Source organism: Syngnathus leptorhynchus, chromosome 10, assembly GCF_054491065.1.
Source record: "Syngnathus leptorhynchus isolate UIUO chromosome 10, UIUO_Slep, whole genome shotgun sequence".
Taxonomy (NCBI): domain Eukaryota; kingdom Metazoa; phylum Chordata; class Actinopteri; order Syngnathiformes; family Syngnathidae; genus Syngnathus; species Syngnathus leptorhynchus.
In genome coordinates this window covers 10,783,436-10,807,500 of record NC_141204.1, presented here as the reverse complement: position 1 = coordinate 10,807,500, position 24,065 = coordinate 10,783,436, and the positions used below count along the sequence as shown (strand labels likewise).

At 45.1% G+C, this 24,065-nt stretch overlaps 2 protein-coding genes across 7 annotated transcripts in view; both read left to right on the top strand.

The window, feature by feature from the left end:
* Positions 1 to 16,886, top strand: part of dachc (dachshund c) — a 23,441-nt gene extending 6,555 nt beyond the window's left edge. For 2 of the 3 annotated variants that reach the window (XM_085922141.1, XM_085922139.1), the window contains 10 exons: positions 3,062 to 3,171; positions 5,903 to 6,010; positions 8,843 to 9,024; positions 9,579 to 9,699; positions 9,779 to 9,880; positions 13,128 to 13,303; positions 14,094 to 14,244; positions 14,724 to 14,855; positions 15,022 to 15,093; positions 16,521 to 16,886. In XM_085922141.1, the coding sequence (XP_085778267.1) occupies positions 3,062 to 3,171; positions 5,903 to 6,010; positions 8,843 to 9,024; positions 9,579 to 9,699; positions 9,779 to 9,880; positions 13,128 to 13,303; positions 14,094 to 14,244; positions 14,724 to 14,855; positions 15,022 to 15,093; positions 16,521 to 16,558 (1,192 nt within the window). In that variant the 3' untranslated portion in view covers positions 16,559 to 16,886. The remainder of the gene's footprint in view (positions 1 to 3,061; positions 3,172 to 5,902; positions 6,011 to 8,842; positions 9,025 to 9,578; positions 9,700 to 9,778; positions 9,881 to 13,127; positions 13,304 to 14,093; positions 14,245 to 14,723; positions 14,856 to 15,021; positions 15,094 to 16,520) is intronic. The other variant, XM_085922140.1, reaches the window with a different exon arrangement.
* Positions 16,887 to 18,897: 2,011 nt separating this feature from the next.
* Positions 18,898 to 22,783, top strand: ubac2 (UBA domain containing 2). Of its 4 annotated transcripts, none has more exons than XM_085922147.1 (10): positions 18,898 to 19,381; positions 19,761 to 19,885; positions 19,953 to 20,072; positions 20,226 to 20,332; positions 20,416 to 20,539; positions 20,611 to 20,658; positions 20,876 to 20,984; positions 21,073 to 21,209; positions 21,330 to 21,461; positions 21,690 to 22,783. In XM_085922147.1, exons 1-10 carry the CDS (start codon positions 19,351 to 19,353, stop codon positions 21,795 to 21,797), a joined length of 1,041 nt encoding a protein of 346 aa, XP_085778273.1. In that variant the 5' UTR covers positions 18,898 to 19,350; the 3' UTR covers positions 21,798 to 22,783. The 4 variants fall into 4 exon arrangements, with proteins under 4 accessions (XP_085778273.1, XP_085778269.1, XP_085778272.1 ...); XM_085922143.1 differs by having other exon boundaries at positions 21,073 to 21,215; XM_085922146.1 differs by having other exon boundaries at positions 18,899 to 19,381; positions 21,327 to 21,461.
* Positions 22,784 to 24,065: the final 1,282 nt, after the last annotated feature.

Below are 24,065 nucleotides of genomic sequence, written 5' to 3'. Positions count from 1 at the left end.
TACATCTCTCCCACTGCCGACTCGCCGGCGTGGTTTTGGCCAGATCTGTCATCTTTGTTATGTTTCCTTTCTCCTCCACCTGCGTTAAGCTCCAGCTGCCATGTTTGGCGTTTCACTTTACACACAGGTAAGCCACACACAGGACAGGACAGGACTCAATGTGTTGTAATGCCTTTGCGCGTGTGTGTGTGTGTGTGTGTGTGTGTGTGTGTGTGTGTGTGTGTGTGTGTGTGTGTGTGTGTGTGTGTGTGTGTGTGTGTGTGTGTGTGTGTGGCCAGTGCTGGCATGAGGGAGGACGTCTGGGTGAGATTTTAATTAAAGTTTGAGACAAAGAGGTCATAAGCCATACACCCCCTCCTCTGTGCACACCTTACACACACATATACACACACACACACACACACACACACACACACACATAGACACACAATGCACTGTTTTCTCTCTCACCCCTCCTCTCTCTCATTCCATCCCCTCAGCTTGATGACTTTTCCATGAAAGGCTTTTTCATTAATCCTACCTCAGGGAACCCAGCGCTCTTCAACCTCACACACACACTCTTACATGAGCAACAACACACAGACCTCCCTCTGCGGGTCACTTTGATGTATCAACACACTTGAAGACTAAACACAAAATTAGGTTCCAACTCTTTTTTTTTTTTTTTTCAGTGTGTAGCTGATTCTCCCCCTTCTACGTGCGCATAGGTGTATGGAGCCATCAGCACGCACAGGCCATTAATTAGTGTGCGCAAATAAACAGTTGTGAGGGAAAGGGAAGCGGCTGCAGTAAAAAAGAAAGGGGGAAAAAAACCCAAGCATGCACTTTTGGTGTCTTATTTCCCTCCAGTGGTGCGTTTTTTCTCATTTGAAGTGTGTGCTATCAGTTGAGGGCGCTTTAGCTACAAACTAGCCGCCTAAAAATATGTATCCTGCTTTTGTACTGCACAGTATGTCACTACATGTACTGTAAAAATAAAGTAGGAACTCCCAAAGTTTATTTTACATTGAGCTACTGAATTTAGTCAGTCATAAAAGGCAGCACTGCACTTTTTGTTTTCTTTTGCACCTAAAACAAAGATATGTGAAAGATGAATATTTCAGTCATATTGATATTCTGGAATACTGGGTCAAACTTTAGGGAGCTAATGTTCATTCACTTTCCATTATTTCTTTTCAAACAAATTCAAACAAGCTGCCTGTCAGCATGCAATGTCCCCCCCAAAAGACTTCATGACTTTACTTTGTTGGCAAATGTGAGTACATTTGCCAACAAATCCCTTTAGCACATTCCTGTGCGAAAACCTCAATGTGTTTCTGTGCCGGCGTGTGTGTAGGAGTGTGTGTGTGTGTGTGTGTGTGTGTGTGTGTGTGTGTGTGTGTGTGTGTGTGTGTGTGTGATATCTGATGTCAGCTGTCACATCCCAGTCGGTCTGGGCCCATAATAAGAGACAATAATAACAACTCATTAAAACCGAGGGCAGGAACTGTGGAGCTCATCGGCTCATCAAATTAACCTTTGAGCACTTCATATACACACATATTGCTTGGAGCTGCCTCACTTGCACACACACTCACACACGTGATGGAGCTACCTGTTTTTCTCTCAGTTAGTGGCTACATAATCTTTCTGTCTTCCACACACACACACTCGCCTCATTCGCAGCCAGTGGGTGTGTCAACAGGGGATTGGTCCTTTCTGCCGGGTAATTGATGAATTATATGCAATATGCAAATGAGGCGCCATTAATCTCCTGACTGACAGCTTCGTTTATGGGGCCTTAATGACGGCCGGATTAGATTCTAATTAAAATCTGCTCAAAGACACCCCACGCTAGGAAGCGGCTGCCGCTCGTCTCTCGCCCTCTCGCTCTCTTTTTTTTTTAATCTCTCGGACCCTCCTTCCGTATATTTCATCTCTTCCTCCTCTGCACACTTTGGCTGGCCGGGCTCCCTCTTTTAATATCCCTCCTCGCGGGCATACATGCACCCACGGGCTCGTGTTATGAAGTGTGTAGTATGATGGGAGATGAGGCGCGCTGCTTGTCATTAAGCCTGATGCGGCCCGTGTCATTCCCCCTGTCAGGACATTCACACCGTTTAGTCAGAGCCCAAGTGATGTCTGACAGCTTTTCGCCAACGCCGCGCCCCCTCGCCCACCCCCCTGGCCGGCCCACAAATAGGATTGATTGAGCATGTCCGGCCCAATCGTGGACCTTGCTGAAAAATGCGTGACGTGACATCAGGATCGCTAGGCGAGCCACGCTCAGACATCATCCAAAGTGGTGGCGCACATGGTTTTACATCTAAAGAATAACATAGCGCTCTAATCATGACCAGCATCGAAATACAGGCCAAAATGTTCATTGTAAACAAGGCAGAAGTTTTACTTTTAAAAGCATGATCGCAATGTAGCCCCACTTGCTAATTCTCACTAACCAAAGATGTGAGAATTTTAGCTTGAGGTTCTGAACGTTCACCTGTAAACCCAGCATCCTTCACTTAGTAGTGCACTACTTCATCTGCTCAAAATCACCACGACAACTTGTAAAAAGTCAAAAAATAGTCAAGTGGTCTTCTCGCACAAAGTGATGACATGCATAAAGGAGCTTGAGCGCAGTTGAGTGCGGGTCAGTGGGGGACGATGCAGCGAGAGGCAAACTGGGCTCAAGACAATTGGCCCAGTGTGAGTCTGCTCCAGGTAAGAAGAAATTGAAAAAAAAACAACAACAACAGAGCAACAAATGGCCAAGTGAGACAAGAAGTAGTAGTGGGCGAGCACACACATTTAATAAGCACACAAATGAACGAGTAAGCTGAACAGTAATGAGGCGCTTTATTGATGCCATGAGGGGCAAACTCCTTTTTTTGCTTTGCTCGTACTTATGGGGGTGTGAGGGCACGTTTGCTTTTGCTTCCAGGAAAACACTCACATTTCACTTGTCAAATTTTATAGACTTGAAGGCCAGTTTTTGAACACATGGGCGGCAGCCACCCATCTCAGTCTTAGCAACAACAAAAAAAGCAACAAAGTGACTAACGAGCGATGTTGTGCTCCGCAGTTCGAGGCCCGGCCGACCGCCCAAGAGGCTGCAGACGGTGACTGACGGCGCCGCTCACCACATGCTGTCCCACGGCGGTCTGATGCACGCCGGGATCATGCCTCCCGCAGGTGACCACCCAGCACTCGGCACTATTACCTGCAAAGCAGCAAAACACACATGGGAACTGTAAAATGTCACACGCATGTTTGGAGACATGCGACACTGGGTGCGCATGTTGGTGATCCCATTGCCATCACTATAAAAAAAATAAAATAAAAAAAATTTAAAAAAATATATATATATTTATTTATATTAAATAAATATATATTTTTTCATTCTAGATAGATCGATAGATAGATAGATAGATAGATAGATAGATAGATAGATAGATAGATAGATAGATAGATAGATAGATAGATAGATAGATAGATAGATAGATAGATAGATAGATAGATAGATAGATAGATAGAAGCACATCCTCCTGGTCCATATTGGTATGCTTGGAGGAGTATGGTGTGGATGAATTCCCAAAGGGACAAAGCATTTTTGCTTCTTATTTTGCACAGGTGTCCCAATACTTGTGACATAATCCACATATTCCTTTTTGCAGTTTTGACATGATTGCCAATGAATAAATCTTATAATTGGCAGCCGTCAGGTTTAGAACAAAAGCGGATTGGCCAAATGTCAGCACAATGATTTAGTGGCGTGAACGTGAGTCGTTAGGTGGCCCACGATTACCCGACGACCAGTCCACGGCTTACCCCACCTCTGCTCAAAATGGGCTCCCCTGTGATCCTAATGATGACAAGTCCCATAAAAAATAAAAGTATGGAGGTCGCTTATATGCAGAACACATTTTGGCTGAGGTGACATTGGCGACCCATCACCCGCACAAGTAGAAGGACGAGGGGGCGGAGTTGAATGAGGTGACTGATTAAAAAGATTAACACACACTTCTGACACCTTAGATAAAAAAAAATAAAAAAAGTTGGAAGGTCTACTTTTTTCCCCCCAGATGAACTACAAAGTTCCCAAAAGACTTTTGTAATCTTCAAACCTGCAAATTAATTATCTGCCGCCATGAACAACTTCAAAATAAAAGCATCGTGTGCATTTCAATTTGCAGTTGGCCTTCTCGCCATATTGGTGTTGCATTACCGTCACGTGCACCAAATAAAGAGGGAAAATATCAGAATCAGCACCTGCCTCAAAAAATCCATATTAGTCAGGCTCCAGAAGTGCTTTTTTAAATCAGTTAAAAGCCTCCTAAAGGTCGTATCATAGCGCCTTGTTATTTAGCTGGTGTGTGTGTTGTGTGTGTGTGTTTAAAACGAGAGGCAGAAAAGTAATTGTTGGCACCTGACCGATCTCAAAGCTGCCCTTGTCTTTGTGTCGTCTCTGCGAGCTGATCTTTTTATTCTGCTCCTCAAAAGATTTTCTATTAGCCGCCACTTCCGTCGCTGTTGTTCAAAGGGTGTGTGTGTGTGTGTGTGTGTGTGTGTGTGTGTGTGTGTGTGTGTGTGTGTGTGTTGTGTGATTGTTGCTCTCTCTCTGGGAAAAAAAAAAAAAAAAGCCTTCTCGTTCCCACCTCAAGGAGAGTGCACGGCGGCAATGTCAGCGCTCGTGATTAGAGGCAGGCCCACATGAGAGAGAGGAAGCCAAAGTGAGAGAAAGGCAGAGACAGGACATTTGAGCGTAAAAAAAGGCGGCGGCCGTCGTTTGATGTGATCCCCTCCTTAGTGTCTCCCTCACACACACAAACGCAACATGGCGGCGTGGCGGCCCGCTGTGATGCTGACATTTTGAAAAGGTAAAAGTAAGGCGAGGAAAAAGGGCAGCGGAGAAGATGAGAAGAAAAAAGGGGACAATTTGTCGTGGTTGTCGACGTTTTTGGTGGGACAGAGCATCTTTTGTGTGAAGAAGGAGGAGGAGGAGGAGGAGGAGAAAGAAAACAACTGAGCAGTTGAGCTCAGTGCTAACGTTTGGACATCAAGATCAGGAAATGAAGACTTACGGCTTTGTTTGTATTTCCTCGCTGGTGTTTGCACAGTTGTTCACTTTTAATAATTCGCCGTGTTTGTTCGCATTAACTAGCGCAAGACATATTTAATTGTATTACTTTGAAAGGTTGACCTCGCAGGGTCAGAGGACTCTCCGCGGTTCACAGAAAAAATGAAATGGTGTTCCGCTCTTGTCTTAGAAGGCAAAAAGAGTCCAACCTTGATTAAAAAAAAAAAAAATCTCATTTCTTTCCAAATGCTGTGTTGCGCCTGTGGGGGAGACGAATGTCCGTCTTGATTCCCTGCCAAACGAAATGAGTGGTGCACCCGAGCGGTCGCAATGAATGACGACCAGCCGTGGAGCTTCATCTTCCAGCAGGGCCATTGATCCAACTGCTATTGATTGCCTTTCCTCTCGCCCCAGCTTAAGGAGGTTATGTTTAGTTACATCAGTGTGCCTTTCATGGCGTGTTTCATGCAACTTCCTGTCTACCGTTTTTGATGCGCAATGGATGGAAAAAGTAGGACCTGGCCGATGATGTCAGCCACCTTTTCAAAAGTCACTATTATTTTGAATAAGGTTTTACAGATTAAACGTCAATACTTTCCCGTGAAGTTTGGTTTATATATAGAGATGCACCTAAAAAGCTTCAGTTCACAATTTGAATTTAGGATTCATTTTTAAAGGAGAAAGTAATAAGCTGTTTTCACCACAGCGCCATCTGCTGGATGTGGTGGGGCACTGCCCATTCGTGTAAATTTGCCTCTGCAAAAAAAAAAAAAAAAAGTGGTCTTTTAGATCTAAAATTCCGATGGAAGTCAATTTCACTTGTCTTGCTTTTATCTGTTGTCGCAGATCTGTCCGCCCTGGCTAAGAAGATCAAACTGGAGATGGGTGGTTACCATAGCAACCAGCAACATGGCGGCCACAACGGAGAGAACGGCGATCACAGTCCTGGATTGGGTCGGTGTCATTTATCTCTTTTTGTCCACGCACACAAACATGAAGGCGCAGACACTTCTTTGGTTACTCGGTTACAACGTGCCGCACAATTTACGTTGCTGTGCCGTCAAAACGAATCATGCAGCTGTGTTTATATGCTGCTGATTGGACGCAAGTTGTGACATCATCATGTTTCCTCTAAGAGCGAAACCTTCACCTACAACTTAAATTGATGTCAAGACCAAGCTTGTAGCTCAGGTTCTACAGTGAGCTGGATCTTATTTCAGAAAGATGCACCCTGGATTGGTCGCCAGACAAAGGCAGGGCTCAAACAACAATTTTGAATCTCCAAACAACCTCGCAGGCCTTTTTTTTTGTCAGCGAAAGCAGGGAAGCACTTCATATTATAGCAATGCGGACCGGATTAAAAAACCAGAGTGGGCCGTAGGTGGCCACGCCTGGCGTGGCGTGCTTTGCCCACTGAGATGGACTGAGCGCGAGATAGAGAGCTGACGAAGATGAGAGGCCGAAGCCCAATCAATAGCTTTCTCTCTAATTCACTACCTTGAATGCAAACGACAAACGGACGGGCAATCGATGGCGCAACACACACACACTCACAGGCCGGATGCGCCGCTCACCCCTCCCCTCCCACACACCTCACCCCCCTGCCGTTATCGACAGGTTAAAGCGACATCAGTGTGTTTAGACAGATGACAGGGCTTATACGGAGGCCTGTGTGGAATACACTATCAATCTGGGACGCCACATACACACACGTACGAACGTACAGTTTAAATTATGCGTCCCTTTCTATGTTGCCTTCATTACTATTATTAGTTTCTATTGAAGGGGTTTTTTCAGGTCCTCGCGTCCGCTCGTAAGCTTTGTTTACCAGCGCCGATAGCATCTGTGTGGACTTGGGTGGCATGGTTACCACCACCCATTAGAAACCTGTAAAGCTTAATCACTCTTAATGCTACAGTCAAGTGGAAACACACACATGCACACGACATTTTTTTTTTCTTTCCCCCATAGCGCCACCCACTGCCTTATGGGAAGTGCGGGACCCCAACCCGGGCTGGAAGCAGCACAAAGGCGGCTCTCGCACGCACACAAATGCTGAGCGCGACACCTTTGCGCGTGTAAACCATTTGTGCGTTTAACAAGATCTTCTGGGAAATGTTTGTTTACAGTAATGGTTTGTTTGGATAAACAGAAGAGCGCTACTTTGACTTGTGATGTTTTTTAATGAAACATAAGAGAGAGCAATGGGAGGGCCAAAGAGAAGAAGGGGGAAGGTGCGAGTGAGAATGAAATGATAGCAAGAGGTGGTGACAGAGAAGAAGGCAGCGGCTGTTTGTCTCCATCCGCTCACGTTTTCTTTTGTTTGGAAGCATGCAATACGACAAAAACACGCACAACTACAAACATATTTCCACTTACTCACCAGACACTCTTGCGCTGATAGCATCTGGATGAATCAGCAAAAATCAGGAGATTATAGTGTCATTTCTTTTTTGCCTCTTGACATTCATCCCATAGCCCCCCTGGAAAAATATCGTCAAATAATTGGCCAATTTTTGCCGACCTTTCTCTCTTTTGTAAGTTAAAGTGTTGCAAAAGAGTCAATTCACATCTTTATTGTTGGCAGCGTAAGTTTTCCTTCCTTCCTTCCTTCCTTCCTTCCTTCCTTCCTTCCTTCCTTCCTTCCTTCCTTCCTTCCTTCCTTCCTTCCTTCCTTCCTTCCTTCCTTCCTTCCTTCCTTGCTTGCTTGCTTGCTTGCTTGCTTGCTTGCTTGCTTGCTTCCTTCCTTTCTTTCTTTCTTTCTTTCTTTCTTTCTTTCTTTCTTTCTTTCTTTCTTTTTTCCTTCCTTTTTTCCTTCCTTTCCATCCTTCCTTCCTCCCTTCATCCCTTTTGCCTTCCTTCTTGGTTTCCATCAATCATATACTGTCACTCGTATGCTCATTTGTCATCCTTTTCACATCCTTCCTTTCTTATGGCTGCATCTCCACCCCATCCTTCTTTTCCTCTCTCTCTCTCTCTCTCTCTCTCTCTCTCTCTCTCTCTCTCTCTCTCTCTCTCTCTCTCTCTCTCTCTCTCTCTCTCTCTCTCTCTCCTTCCCTCTCTTTCTTTCCTTCCCTCTCTTTCTTTCACTGTTCTTCCTTCATTCCCTCTTCATCGCTTTCACATTATTTATGACAATTGTGCAGAAAGGCGCCTAACATTGTGTTCTTCCTGGCCTCCTTTGTGTACATAATTACCCATCATGCCTTGCTGGCCCAGCACCAGCACTGCCATCAGCTTCTTTTGTTCCACTTCCTCGCCGTGTGTGTCTTTTGTTTTTGCTTGTGCCTTTATTAAATGATAAATATTTATGTCAAACCTCTACCCCCCCTACGGAATTGTTTGTGTTTCGGACCAGAGGGACGTCAACAAGCCACAGGGGTGCTGTTGAGAGAAGGGATTTCCCGTTAAAGCCGCTCAATTCTCGACTTAAAGAGAGCTTTGTGAACAATAGATTGGCCGCGGTGAGATGAGGTGCGCTTCTTGGAAGTGGTGAAAGCACGGCGGAAAATCAAAAGGGACAAGTGGTGGTTTGACGCCGGTGAGGCGGACAGTGAGAACATCATCATGTTTTCGTCTTTGTGCTCTACTAAGCACAAGAATATCATTGCATCGCAACTAACTCACAACGTTTTGACATTGCAGTTCTGGTTTTCTGGAGTCCCTGAATGGGTTTACAATCTAGCAGTCACAAGACCTTCTCCTCAGAGTTTGCTAAAGGTTCCTCTTACAAGTGGAGGGGAAAAAAGACAAGTGTGTTCATCTTGTTGTTTTCTTCCTCTCAAGTTCTGGACCAGCTGCCCTTCATGATGATGTCACATCCCCTGATCCCGGCCAGTCTGGCACCGGCCTCCGTTTCCATGGCGATGGGCCAGATGAATCGCCTGAGCACGCTGGCCAGCATCGCCAACATGGCGCAGCTCCACCACGCCAACCACGCCGCCCGCCCCCCCGCCTCCGTCATTAAGGTGAAATCACGTCGCAGCGCAACCGTCTTGATCGAATGCTCCCATAGAACAAAAGTCTTGCCAAGTTTTATTTTTTCAGTGTATTAAAAGCACCGGGCTGTTTTGGAACAGGACTATTTTGGTGTGCCTCCAAATAGATGCAGCAACTGACATGCTGAGCCCAAAAGGTTTTATTTTTCCATGCACAAAAAAATGGTTCCCTAAAGATTCATTAAACTCAACTCTTTGTAATAACACACAATTATTACACGTGACTCAAAAGTCTGACGTCACATTTTAAGAAGAAGGAAAAAAAGTTGACTCCTGATTGCAAGAAGGAAGACTGTTTTTGAAGGGCTCACAGCTTCCAAGACTCGTGGCAGTGCTCCCAGTTGTCCTGGGAAAAACTTTAGGGCAACATCACAGTTTCCATCTTTAGATACATGACCGGCCACGTCATTAGGTACACCTGGCTCATGTTGCGGTTGTCTTGCGAAATGAGAACAGATTCCGATTTGGGTGAAATTGAATTGTGAGTTTCATCAATGTCTGTCTATCCTCCGGTTTGACCATAGGAGCGAATGCACGACGACAGCCCCTCTCCTTCCCCCTCGCTGGAGGAAGCTCAGCTGTCGTCCAATCACAGCAGCGTGTCCAGTTCGCCCTCGCACATAGATCGCGCCGCAGAAAACACACGTATGTACTGACGCCATTGTTTCCCTCAAGCAATCACCAATAAATGCAAATATTTACACTCTATATGTTTTGATTTCAGACCAGCTCTTCGATGGCGTCACTTTAAGTCACTGCATGTTGGCGCAGTCGGGCCTCAGAGAAGTCGACTCGATGGAAAGCAAAAGGGGGCGCATTGACAAAGGTAAGAACAGCACACAAAACGTGAAAGAAACGCGGGTCGGGCTTTGGGTGAAGACGTGTTCAGCTCTAGTGCTCAGACAACACGTCCAACATCCACTTTGGGTCAAGGAGGTTTTTTTTCCCCCTAAGATGTTCTTGTCACAGCAATTAATCATTTGCAGATTCTTAATCAGTAATGATTATTCCGCAGACAAATCAATAAGCAGACAACAAAGCCTGCCAATAGGAGGTTTAGATACTTTGAATAATCCATGCAAACGCCGCGTCCTTTGCAGCATCTTCAAAAACAGGAACAAATTCTTTCATTTATTTTGAAAACTTGTCAGGATTGAAATTAAGATTTCAAGGCGGTGCGGGCGACGTCATTTGTGGATAATGGCCTTCTGCTCCCCCTATTGCGAGCAAAGGTGGAAACTTCCGTTCGACGGCCATTTTGCGGGGCGGCGGCCTAACAAGCCGGGCGGCGCCCCTGGCCTTCATCTGCATAACGACCCGCCTCCCTGTCGTTAGGGCCCCAGTATTGGCGCGGCGCTGCAACGTCAGTTTGTTTGCTTCTCTCTGTCCGCGAGCTTTGCATTAGCTTAATGAGGACTGCTCAAGGACAAACAGTCAGCAGAAAAATAAAGACGGGAGCGCCTGTGCAAATATATTCTAATGCCGAATCGCATTATTCCTGAAATCAAATCTCCCAAATCACAAAAGCGTCTTCAGGTACGTTTTTTTTTTTTGACGGGGGGCTGTCAGGTCGCCGTGAAGATATTGACAAAAGCAGTGACGGTGACGCGCAAAGGCCTCCTTCGGGCGGCCGCCGCATTTATGCAATTGACTTTGAATTGATTTTCCCGCATGCAAATGAAGCTTGCGTACATTTGCCGGATTACATGCGGATCGGGGAGGGGGGGCAAAGTTTTCAAAGGGCACGTCGGCGCTGTCATTCTGTCAATCTATTGTGCTTGAATCTGCATGTGTGCGTGTGTGTGTGTGTGTGTGTGTGTGTGTGTGTGTGTGTGTGTGTGTGTGTGTGTGTGTGTGTGTGTGTGTGTGTGTGTGTGTGTGTGTGTGTGTGTGTGAGAGAGAGAGAGAGAGAATCAGATTTGGCTGTGTGTGCTATTTCGCGCGCTCTTTGAACAACGTATCCATGCAGCAAAGATCAGAGGCCATCCCTGACACCTCACTCCCATTAACCAAACATCAGCAGAATTTTATTCCATCTCTGCCCCCCCCCCCTTCCCCGCCCTCACCTCTATCCTTCCCTCTCTCTTTTTCTCTCTCTTCCACTGACTGGCAGTCTTCACGTGGTGATGCTCGATGCCCCCTGGGGACGGCCTGGAGAGGAATAAGAGTGCAGGAAAAAAGAGCAATGAAGTTTAAGAGGAGGAGGGGGGAGAAAACAGACAGTGACCTTGGTTAGGGAGATGGGTAAATGATCAAACGGGCCCGCAGATGCGTGTGTGTGTGTGAGAGAGAGAGAGGGAGAGCGGGAGTGAGGTAAAGTAGGCGTAAAACAGTAACTCAATAAAGGATCAGTCACATCCAAGGAGCCTGGGGAGCCCACGCTGCTGACTGCGCACTTCAGCGGGCTATCAGTATGTGTGTGCGTGAGTGTGTACGTGGACGTATATGTGTGTGTGAGCCACAGGAGTGTCGTTGGATGCCCTCCGCTGAGCTCGCCAGCACCTGCTAATTACCTTTCTCTGCAGAGCAATACTCTTAGCTAGAAAGTAATAGACGACGGTGTGTGTGTGTGTGTGTGTGTGTGGGGGGGGGGGGATAGAGGGGTGGGATGATGCTTCTCATCTGTGAAACACCTTGAATGTGACAGTTGCCAAGACATGAGGCCATGGCAGGCACTTTTTTTGGGAGGGGTTGAAAGATGCTGCGGTCAGCTAAGTGGAGAAAACACTGTCATTTGTCACATATGGATGAGAGAGAGAGGAAAAAATGGCAGAATATCAAAGTGCATGTTTAAGCTCCATGAACCCTCCACAGACACTCCCCGAGTCAAAAAAAAAAAGTGTCTGACGTGGGTTTGAAAAAATGGCGCATCTTCATTTTCAGCACCTCGCAACACAGATGGCAAAGTACACACATGGTGAACTTAATAAATCCACGTGCTAAATGCTACTGCTATAAATGGAATTATTTATTCAGTCCCTTGAGTCAAACTAAAAAACTGCAGACTCTAAAATGTATTTAAAGATCTTCTCAAGTGACATCATAGATGAGTTTTAAATGTTTGAAGGTAATTGTTGAAAACAGGACTGACTGCGCTAAGCTAGCGACATGCCGACAACGCGTCTTCACCGCAGGACACATATTATGGAACAGCTCAGTGTTGTCGTTTCAAATTCCAAGGGAGGAGGTGACCAAGTGGAGCCACTTGCCTTTTGTTAGCGTGCAAGCTAGCTTATAGCTAGTGCCTAGAAAGCCCATGTTTAGACATTAAAAGATCGGTTTCTCCCCAACGTGTGCTTTGACCTCTTCACTTGACATGCCCAAAGTATTTGAGAGCAGCTTTATTTTCAATCATTCTCTACTTTTTTGGAATCATTTGTCAGCGTTGTGAGCAACGCGCGTCTCGGCCGGCAGTCTGTGACGATTTCCACTTTGTTACTTTGCGCCGCCGCCATGCAGTAGGCACACACGTGCTCCTCACGTGTACAAACAGATGGTCATCCATAATGCAGCTTCTTCTTCTTTGCTGCTTTTTATGGCCACGTCAAGCTGTGATGCATTATCAATCGGCGCGCTGCCACGCCGTAAAAAGAGAAATTCTAAACCGGGACAAAAGATTAGTGTAAACACCCATTTAATATGTGCTTTTATGTGTTTACAAGGAATTCACTCAACAAATTAGAAAGCTGTAAATTATTCAAATGTGTTGCGGAGAACCAAAATAGCATCTGGACGAATTTGTTCAACAGTGTACAGTTCGCTCGCGTTGGTCACAAGAACAAGACTTTAATTCAAAAGTACTTTACGCAGCAGCTGTCAAAATGCGGCCCGTCCTCATAAAAATGCTTTACGGGCAGAATGAGAAAATGTCTCTGTGATTTATTTGGGAGAGCCTCTCTCTCTTTTTCCTCTTGAAGCTGCAGAGCGTTTGTTGAATTTAATTACAGGTGAAATATAAATTGGAAAGCGTTGTTTTGTAGCATGCTTAGCACAACATCAGGTTTTGGTATCAGGTCTTTTGTTGATTTGTTCTCTTTGAGGGCCTGAGAAATGTTCCCCACAATGTGTGTCAGAATCCAACCCGTTGGCCGCTGACAGACAAGTGTACCAGCACCCCCTGCCGAGCCGGGACGGCTGCGAGAAGGCGCCACACCCGGCGGGACACAAGCTCCCGGCAGGTCTCCAGCACGCTCCCTTCATCTTTCCCGAAGGCTTGTCCTCCATAGAGACCCTGCTCACCAACATCCAGGTGAGGCTCTGCCGGGGCTTTGTTGCCGTTATTATCGCGGCCGCCCGCTATTATACTTTGAAATGAATAGAAGGCCGACTTTAGAAAGAGCGCCAATGGTTAAATAACAGAGTAGGCGGACATTTAGGATATGGTTAACTTGCAATGGGCGTGCGCTGACCTGCTTCTCGCGTGTCTTTGTTGTGGACGAGTCACTGCCGGATTTGGTTTTTAAAAGGAAAAAAATATCTTGACTCTGGGGAAAAAAGATACTTTAGACTTTGATTTGTTTATATTTAATTAATCAAATATTTAGAATTTTAAAATGGAAATGACATCAGACGACTGCCTACCTATCGTTAAACGAAAAGACAAAATCAACCAAAAACTTTTTTTTTTTTTTGCTATGTCATTTATTGATGGCCAAAAAGTAAAACCACCTCCCTGAAAAACTCCCATTTAATTATTTGTTTCGTTTTTGAGAAGAAAAATAGACAACTTGTTTTAATATGGAATGCTGTAGTATATTTGTTCAGGTGAAATATCTTTAATCACTTTAATTTATTTATATTTTGCAAATTTCAGTAAGTGTCTAACACGATGTGGTACTTGCATGGTGACGCAACAGAAAGTCTTTTATTATTATGCGTGGCTAAAATTCTTACCACCGATTGTTGTGAACAATTCCCACCTAAGCTCGTTTGCAAATTCCTCTTTTGGGGCCGTGAACGGCAAATGTTTAGCGTGTCTCCCGGCCGTTGGCGTCCATCGTGTAACCTGTTGTTGATGTGCGCCTGTGTGTGTCTCCAAGCAGGGTCTGCTGAGGGTTGCCATAGAGAACGCCCGGGCGCAGGAGAAGCAGGACCACCTGGAGAGGACCGAGCTGAAGATGGAACTGGTGCGCGAGCGGGAGCTGCGAGAGACGCTGGAGAGGCAGCTGAGCATGGAGCAGAAGAACAGAGGTAGCTGAAAATTCACTGCACAACACAGCAATAAGAAGCAACCACATGGCAGCGAAACACTACTTTTATCTCAAAAAGTGTCTTAACCCACTTTTAGCTATTTATGGAACATTGGGGAAGAGTAATATCCTTAAACACTGTCATGCGCACGCTGCTGTCGACCACAGCTCACACTCACACTAAGACTTGGTGATGTCACGTGCTGCCCGACAGGGCCCCGCCTACAATTAATACTGTGTTTTCCACTGCAATATTTGTGTTCAAATATGTCTACAATGTGGCTAAAAAATATGTTACCATAAGTTCACGCGTGTAAAAAAAGAAAAGAGCGAATCTATCCCAAACAGTGAGCGAAGCAACGCTGACCTAATGCATGATGATCTCACCTGAGTTTTTATGATATGATGTCAGCCTGCACGAGCCAAAATAAATAGATGGCTTCATGGCTATCACTTTTATCCTCCTGTGCTTTCTTTCAGTTCTCATCCAAAAGCGACTGAAGAAAGAAAAGAGGAATAAGAGAAGACTTCAGGAGGCCTTGGAGGAGGAGGTGAAACTTCGAGATCAGGCGGAGCACGGCTTCCTGCAGCATGCCGCCAGCGTGCTCCCGGGTACGCCAAAAACACTAAGCTTCTTTTTTATTATTTTTTTACATAAATGTCAACAAGCGTTTACTGGCGACAGCATGGACTGTTCATTAGCTTTATAATTGACTTCCTTTATTCATTAATGACCAAAGCGCAGCACATCAATCATCCGCCGCCTCTCTCCCGACAGAGTCTGCGAGCCAGGACGCGGACGTTGTCAAGCTGGAGGACGACAGGATGGACGTTAAGACAACAGTGCAAGGTGCCAAACAAAAGAACCATCCAGCTGCGAATCACAACAGCTTGTGTCCTTGTTAGCCGGCTTGAACTCAAGTAGGATGTCATGTATGCTATTGTAGGCGCACAAAAAAATATAACAAAGGATTAAAAGTTAATTTACAAATAACATTTTAATATTGAAAATCAAAGTAAAAAAGTAGAAATAAAATGTAGCTGCAAACAGGCAACCAAATGAAGCTCCCACACAACAAGAAAGTCATTGATCATTTTTGCCCACTCGATGCCTCGCTGATCGGTCTGCCGGAAGATCTTTTTGAGTGATTTTTTTTTTTTTTTTTCTCGCACAGGGAGCACTTCTGAGAAACACGCCGTGCTTGACTGCTCCTTGGTTTTTAATGCACCACGGCGTTTAATATATTTATTATTTGTCCCACGCTATGGTCCGCGCGACCATTGGATTAACAAACGAAATGCCACGTGTTAGACAGACAGGGAGCGAGAGAAAAAAAAGCCAGAGTTCCTGGCAGTGGACCACCTACGCCCCCCCACACAACCCCCCCTCCTCTCCCCAATGGACCGGACCCCGGGCCGGCCGCAGCAGACAGCGAGCTTGTTCCAAGGCGCTTTTTTTTTAATTGAACGCCAGTGAAGCAAGAAGAGAACTGGCCACTAATTAACGGCTGTCTTAATTGTTCTCGTGATGAGTTTGTTTGGACATCATTTGCATAATTAACACCCAGTAATAAATCATTTAAAGGGGAATTGTCTGTCAGACGGCGGGGGCAAGATGCGCTTCCTTTGTGCCAGCAAGTTTAATCGTGCAGAAAAAGGGGATCAAACGCCTTGAAAAAAAAAAAAAAAGGCCTTCAGTTAAACCTTTCTTATCAACATTTTTTTTTTTTTTTTAATTCCTGCTCAGTTAAAGCGATGCAGGACCCTTGTACGATATTCATCACGCTAATGAACTGATGGCACAAAGCACATTCTGCCATTAGGAAGTCCATCTTTTTTCTGTTACATTCACTCCTGTGCTCAGAAAGAAAAAAAAATCCTCGAGTTTCCTCCCTGTATTATCCGCACAGTATAACGACGCACTCTAATGGGCCCGAGCCCTTGTCCACACACTGTCAAACCTTTCCTAATAAAATGAAAATAGAAAATCAGCCACCAACACCAGACTTCTATCGTAAATGGACGCAGAAGGTTTTTTTTGGGGCCCATTCCAGCGCTCATACGTTGATCAACTCCACCCGGGGAATTTCCCCCAAATGAGCCACTATCGGTACCAGGTACCCTGGCCAGATGGCCGGCGTTATATTGTGAAGCATTTTCTGCTTACGTGGTCTAATGCAGGCAGACTTACGGCATCAAATTTGATGATCATTTGGAGGATTCGCCATAAAGCCGCTCAAATTAATCTCGCCGCCTTTCTTTCCGCGTCTCTTTCAGAGGGCCGAGTATTCCTGCAGACAGCCGGCATGTATTGAAAGCAAGATGGCGGACACCTTTGAACTTTTCCACTCTTCTCTACCTTTAATTTATTGCATTTATCACCCGATCCCGGACAGTAGTAAGAGCAATTCTTTTATTCCGATGATGTGTTTGTGTTTCTTTCGACCGTTGACGAGGAGTGTAGTTGTTTTTTGTTTGGGCTCAAGCGATCAATACAGCTTGAGACCCAGCCGTGTACATATCTAGTCAATGCTTTTTGTTCTTATAATCCAGAAAAGGCATGTTGTATAGTCAGTACATGTATGGTGTATGTTATGCAGTAGGCCAGTTTGACAAAACAATACAAATACTTTTTAATATTAAGATTTGTCTTTGCATCTCTCTTGCTCCTCCCCCTCATACATTTTCTTTTCGTCTATGTCTGATGATCCAAAATTTAGTCAGGTCCCCAAAACAGGTGAGCTGTGACATTGCGGCGAGCTGAGCCTGTGGGCACTGTGATGTCAATTTTAGTCAACAGCGGGTAGCAGTAGAGGACAAAATAGCAGCACCCTGAGGTGAATAAATATCACAATATTAATCAGATTAGCGTGTTTCGACAAGCAAAAAAAAAAAAAAAGTAGGATTACAAAGAAACTTGACCTCTGTTTAAATATTTGTTCTTGGCAACTTCCCACCCACGGGTCTGATAAGGTATGGATTTTTCCAAATGTGTCATTTCCTGGTACATTTGACCCACTGCGTGCTACTGTACTTTGTGTCCTCCTTAGATACGCAGTGTGACTCACAAATGCATTAACGCATGAGTCATCACCTTTTTTGGATGACCACCTCAGAGTCAGTGGCTGAATGGAAAAGCTTTAGTGTGTCTTCATTGGGCACACTTCTACTGTTTCACACTCTTTCACTTACACACGCAAAGTAACATTGTCCTGCCGAGAAACGTGTCATGGAAAAGATAAATGGAGGATGAAGCTAAGGTGACAGGTCTGAATGTGTGTGTGCGAGGGAGAGAGAGAGAGTGCACGACACAACAGAGCAGCAAACCATCTGCTCATCTCCTCTTAATGAACAAAGCAAACAGCAGGAGTCAAGGCTGTCTCCAAATCTGCTCTCTCTTTATTGGCACACTTGCACACACATGCAAACACTCACACGTACACACGTACACATCTTTGTGCCGTTTAATCTGATTATGTTTGATTGAGAACAGGGGCAAAGCAACCTTTTTAGACCCGACTCCTACGCCGGTGACAGAGAAGGTCTGAAACACAATTAGCAAGCTGTTCCTCGCACTCAACGTCTGACCAGCGGCAAGCAAATAGAGCTAATGGGCAGGAACTAACCAATGGGAACTAACGGGCCGCTGTGTCCCCGTGCACGCAATACTATTAGACAGCTGTTGGACTTGGACATAAGACGGAGCCACCGAAGCCGCGCATAGGGAAGGCCTCGTCCGACACGTTTGATGTGGACTGTCGCAAAGCAGCGGGGCCTACTCGCAAGGAATCGGCACCGTGACCAACACCAGCGGTGTGTGCGTTGGAAGCGACCTGAAACAGATGGCTGCCACTCAGCTGACGTAAAGCTGCAACAATATACGTACAGGAAATTGTGTGGCAAAAACTGCATTGCAAAACCACTCACCTGGTTGACAAACATATTAAGATCTTCACTCCCAATGTTATTTCTAATTTCATCTTAAATTTAGCAGGCATTTATATGGCTCAAATTATTAAGGTAAGTAAGGTAAACTCTTAGTAAACGAAAAGTAGGACCAGAGCCCTCTAGGCCCCAGGGTCTTAATTTGACAGAAGTAACAATAAGTACATTGATTATTAGATGATGAACAGAATTGTCTAAATTGGAAATGAAAAATGGCTAGAACTTATGGGTGAATACAAAAAGTTAACAAATAATAAGAACAACAAAAATAATAATTAGAATGACGAATTTCTTGCATAAAATATGTTCAAATACCTGCCAGTAGTTGAAAAAAAAGTTCAAGTCGTGATATTGTCCGACTTTTTGCTTTTACAGATAAATCCACCCCTCCCACCAAAAAAACATAAGGTTTTTTAGAGCATGTCTAGAATCTAATTTAACATGATCATGTTCTTGTGCTGTGCATTCCTGTTGCAATTTAGGTGATTACTCGTTTTTCTTTTCTTTGATTTCGATGTCTTAAATTCCTTTTTGAGTAGTTTGCCGTGCTTGGTTTAGCCTTTTTCAGTTTCAAACCCAATGGAATACCGCCCTCTAGTGACCAAACTGAAAGAATAAGGAGCATAAATGTAAATTACCCACAACGCACTTGGAAAAGTTGAGTATAGACCACAATGCATTGCGAGCGGACAAACAACGTGGCTCAAACACGAATATAAAAGCGGTACAACACGAAAAAAAACTCATTTAATTGAAGATATGTACAACAAAGGAAATAAATGCAGTTTTAAAAATTTATAGTCAGAATTCTCAATGTGCCACTCTTTCATGACACATATAGTGGTCACTTGACGCAAGTAGTAAACTGGCTGTCCGAATCACCAAACATAATGAGGGAACTACTTTCTAGTGCGGTACTAGTGAATGACGGGTTAGGGTGGACACGCAACCTTTTTAATTAATGTAAAACAAGGTGTTTTGGTCCAGTCGAGCTTCTGTAGTTTGGGTGACGATCTACTTCCTGTTCCCGTCCTGCTCCACTACACTCCTCGTCAGCCAGCATGGATCGCTGCGTCAACGCCATCCCGTTTTTTCTTTACTCTTAGTTTGTGTTGAAACCTCGCCGCGTGTCCTCTGGAGTATTGTCAACTTCCTAGACGTCATGTTTACCACCACCGGTTCCCGGGGCCTGTGTGAGTATCTCCCCCGCCCCCTGCCTCTGGCAGCCAGCTCAGCTAAGTAGATTAGCATGCAGTTGTCATTCATTTAACCTGGCAGGCTATAGATGAAGTTGTCATTCATTTATCCAGGCAGGCTATCAGCGCAACAACTTGAACGTGTTTATTTTATTTTATTTTTTTTCATAGCTGGGTTTAGACTGCTAAAATGGACCTGTGGAAATAGTTCAATCAATCAATCAATCAATCAAAGCTAAATATTTTGACATAAACGAAGCTTTCCTTGGGTTAAACCAGAGGCGTCAACCTCAAATGTAATCCAGGGTGTGCCAAATAACCTAATCTCGGGTTAAACGGGCACCTGTTTTTTTGTTTTGTTTTTTGTCCTTTACAGACAAGGCTCCTCTGTCCAAAGGTCTGCTGTTAGTTCTGAGCGGCTTAACGGTGATGCTCCTCCTGCTCCCGCAGTACCAGCACATGTTTGAGTACAACCTGCAGTCTGTCAGCCATCAGCAGCAGGTATGACTTGACTCAATATTTAAAGGCTCTGACATGACTGTGCCTAACAATATGGATATGGCGGTAGGTGTGGCGCTTGCTGTGCGGCAGGCTAGTGTGTCTGGACGTGAAAGACTCCTTCTGCAGTGCCATGCTCATCTACAACTTCCGAATCTTTGAGAGGAGGTTTGGCTCCAGGAAGTTTGCCGTGAGTGCCAATGATGAACAAGCTTGGCAACATATTCTGTCCACATTAGACGGCTTGAGAGGACCAGAGATATTTTGAGATATTTGCCCCTCTTAAAACTTCCGCCTTTGCATTCTTTAACTGGACAAACAAATATACATGTCTTTTGTTTAGTCCTTCTTGTTGGGCACCTGGTTTATCTCTGCACTGCTGGACTTGCTGTTGGCTCAGGCGTTCTCCTTCCTCTTTGACTACAAGGTGGAGGAGTTACCTGCGGGACTGTGAGTAGCGCTGTATACAATCACAATCTTGCATGTAACATTTGAACACAACAAATTAGATTGTTGATGCGTGACGTCCACAGGCTGTCCCCGGTCTTTGCCCTCTTTGTGCCTTTCTATTGGTCCATCCCCAAGGTGCCCATCACCCAGGTGCTTGGGCTCATCAGCATCACCAACAAAACTTTGATCTACATTGTCGGACTGCAGGTATGGTTCTGTTCAGCTCCGTTGTGTCTTTACGCATTCAATCATGAATCTTTGTTTGTGTCTCCGTGTAGCTGTTGACGTCCAGTCCCTTCATGTGGGTCCTGGCACTCAGTGGCCTGGTGAGTCATATGATGCTCCAGCGGTCTTGTACACTCCATCAACAAACAACCAAGTTGCTGTTTCAATTTTGAAAACACAGTGCCCAAAGAGCAATAATTATAGAATGCTGTAATCAGCCTATTTTTATTTTTTTATCCTGAGGGTCCACTGGTATAAGCTAAACCCATCATCGTATAACGCAACGGTTGATTGATTAATGTTTGACGTGTGTCTCAGATCTCGGGTGGTTTGTACCACTCCAACGTGCTCTGGCTCCAGAATTTTCTCTTTGTGCCTGCCTGGCTGTGTGCCGTCGCACGCTACCTTCTGGAGCCGCTCTTCTCCAGTGCGTCCGAGCTAGCCCCATCACGGTTTAAACAACAATGATGCGCAAACATGGTCATGTTATTTTTGTTTTTTCCCCCCCCTTGAAGGTTCTCAACCAACCAGCGAGGCGCCTCTGGGGATGGGTGCCACCCTGGACATCCAGAGGCAACAGCGGATGGACCAACTGGATCAAGAGCTGCTACTGGCCCAGTTCAACGAGGCCCGCGCAAACTCCAGACACCAAGCACAAGTACCAGCAATTTTCCTGAACAAACCATCAAAGCCATTCCATGCAATGCAGAGACTTCTTTATCATTGCTTAAGAGGAAAGAGTGAAAAAAAAAAAGAATTTTTATCTCAGCAGACTGGCTCGCTCCCGTGGAGCAGGTTGTTCCCCTCCCTGAGACGCAGAAGAGAAGCGCCACAGCAGGCTCAGACGCAGCCCAGCGCGCCGCCGCCACCACCACCATCCGACAACGCCGTCGCAGAGGAGCAGGTGCAGCCACCATTGCCTGTTCATATTGAAAAATTTACCGATACAATGCTAATAATGAAAAACAATATCTGACATGCTTTGGTCAAAATATTCAAAGAATGGGAAACTAAATGAGATTTTCACCCTCTGCTGAAATTAGCCGTAAGAATCATTGCGGGTGTAAAAGCATCAATGGAAAATTTCTACACTCTATATCCAAATTCTAATTTCATGGAACTACTCCTGCAGGTCGCCAGGTTGGTGGAGATGGGCTTCTCCCGGCCGGATGCCCTCGAGGCCCTCCGAGCGTCCAACAATGACATCAACATAGCCACCAACTTCCTCCTGCAGCACTGAGAGAGACGAGAGCAGTAACAGAAGCGAAGCAGTGCAGCCGAAAACAGTCAGAGTTGAGTTTGGGGGGGAAAAAAGATGACAAGGCAGGTAATGTGAAGGCTGCGTACGGCTGGCCGATCACGCCCCGAAACGGACCGTTGCAATCAACTGGGCAAGACGTTTGAAGCATTAAGTTGAACATCCTGGGCTCAAATGACAAGCCTCAAATTACAACAATAACAAATGTGATCCAGCTAGCCTTCCGTCAAAGCTCGATGAAGCTCCTCACGTTAACGCAACATTCACTCGTTGCTTGGTTACCGCTGAATTTAGCATCAGCTTAAGCATTAGTTAAGAGTTCGGCACGCTCCGTAGCTGTACGAGTGATACTGAGGACCCCCGTGTACGCCAGCGTAACCGGCGACCCTCAAAACTGTGCCGTATGAAAAACATCACACCCACAAGGCAGATATGCTGTATGGATATTTTTATGCAATTTTCATCTCACATCAGATTATAACTCAGCAAGAAGCTCGAATAGTCTCCACACCGATACATTTCATTTTACAATCTAAAATTACACTCATGAGCTTTATTTTGATATGCTTGTCCATATGACGTGTCTCTAAAATTATTTTGTTGTTGTTGTGTTTCTCTTTGAGCGAGTCAGCAAGTGTAATTGAAGGCAGCAGATCTTTGCGAGGACGCATGTTCATTCCGTCTTTCGGTTAGGTGGGTCATCTCAGGTGAGACAAACCCCCCACCCCTCGCTGCACTGGATGTATTTATTAAATGATGTTCCAGTTTGAAACATCACAAAGCCGAAATGTTTGTTATGCAGTAAATATGACAGAGGCACACAACCGTTTGTGCATACTGCAAATGTTCAAGAGGTAGCATTTAAGTGTTGACTTAGTAAAGGGTACCTGTTCTGTATTTTTGTGCAAAAAAATGAAAGACTGTAAAAAGACTTTGTCATCACCTCAAAATAAAACTATTAACAAAAAGTGATTAAAGTCTCCAGTTTGGGTCTCATTTTTTTTATTCAGTTGGCAAGCAAGTTTACAAAACCACAATGTTGTGTCAACGACACAAGATGGCGCGCTTGCGTTGCAAAATATGTATCGGAGTCTGGATTGTTCCTTTTTTTTTTAATGGGGAAAAAAAGTTCTATTTGAGCCAGCACTGGTTGTCTGCAGAGTCTTGATTTAATTTATAATCACTCGTGGCATTTTTTTTTTTATTTTTTTTTTGTGAAAGCAGAATTTTTGATACGCCTCGTATGAGATTTCAGGATATCTCAGTGTACCTACTGTAGCGTCCAGTGAGTGCCTCAGCCAATAGATGTCGCTGTCGAGTCAACTTTTGTTGCTATCTCGCTGAGTGCCACGCCCACCTGCTCCGACGATGACACTGAGCAGACATCTCCATCCGCTTGTCTCCTCCATGGAGTTTTAACAGTACAAGACTCAGTGGGCAAGGAAACCACCGTTAAGTATGCACTTTAGCCCGCACCACAGCAGCCATTTTAGGATGAGATAGATATATTTTTGAGGCTCCAATCTATTTAAGATCCAATTTCCCCTAAGAGATAAATTGACTTTGGTTGTAATGTAACATCCAATCCAGTGGTCACTTCAGAGTTAGGTCTGCTAATGTAGAGTGATGAAAAGTTCACATTGCCCAAAACAGAATGGGCATCACATGCTTCCAAAGCCTGTCAAATTAGCTTCACTTTTATCCATCCATCCATCCATTTTCTGAACCATTTTGTCCCCACGGGGGTTACGGGTGTGCTGGAGCCTATCCCAGCGGTCATCAGGCAGCAGGCGGGGGACACCCTGAACTGGTTGCCAGCCAATTGCAGGACACATAGAGATGAACAACCATCCACACTCACACCTAGGGGCAATTAGGAGTGCTCAATCGGCCTACCAAGCACGTTTTTGGGATGTGGGAGGAAACTGGAGTGCCCGGAGAAAACCCACGCGGGCTCGGGGAGAACATGCAAACTCCACACAGGGAGGGCCGGAGGTGGAATCGAACACGCACACTCCTAACTGTGAGGCGGATGTGCTACCCAGTGCGCCACCCAGCCGCCAGCTACACTTTTAACTTAAAAAATAAAAAAGCTTGCCGATAACAATCAGCCTGTGTGCAGACAATTATGTAAGTAGGCTCTTCATTTTTGGATTTTTGGCCCTCAACACACCTCACAATGTGTAAGCCTCAGGTAGTCTGTTTTGATCAGGCGGTATTTCAATCGTCATTGTTGGTAAATGTCAATTT

Bases quoted from the DNA above. Each gene is read 5' to 3' on its own strand.
- ubac2 (XM_085922142.1), top strand. From the start codon at position 19,351: ATGTTTACCACCACCGGTTCCCGGGGCCTGT. The intron at 20,540-20,610 runs GTATGGTTCTGT...GTCTCCGTGTAG, and splicing joins TCTACATTGTCGGACTGCAG to CTGTTGACGTCCAGTCCCTT. The intron at 20,659-20,875 runs GTGAGTCATATG...CGTGTGTCTCAG, and splicing joins TCCTGGCACTCAGTGGCCTG to ATCTCGGGTGGTTTGTACCA.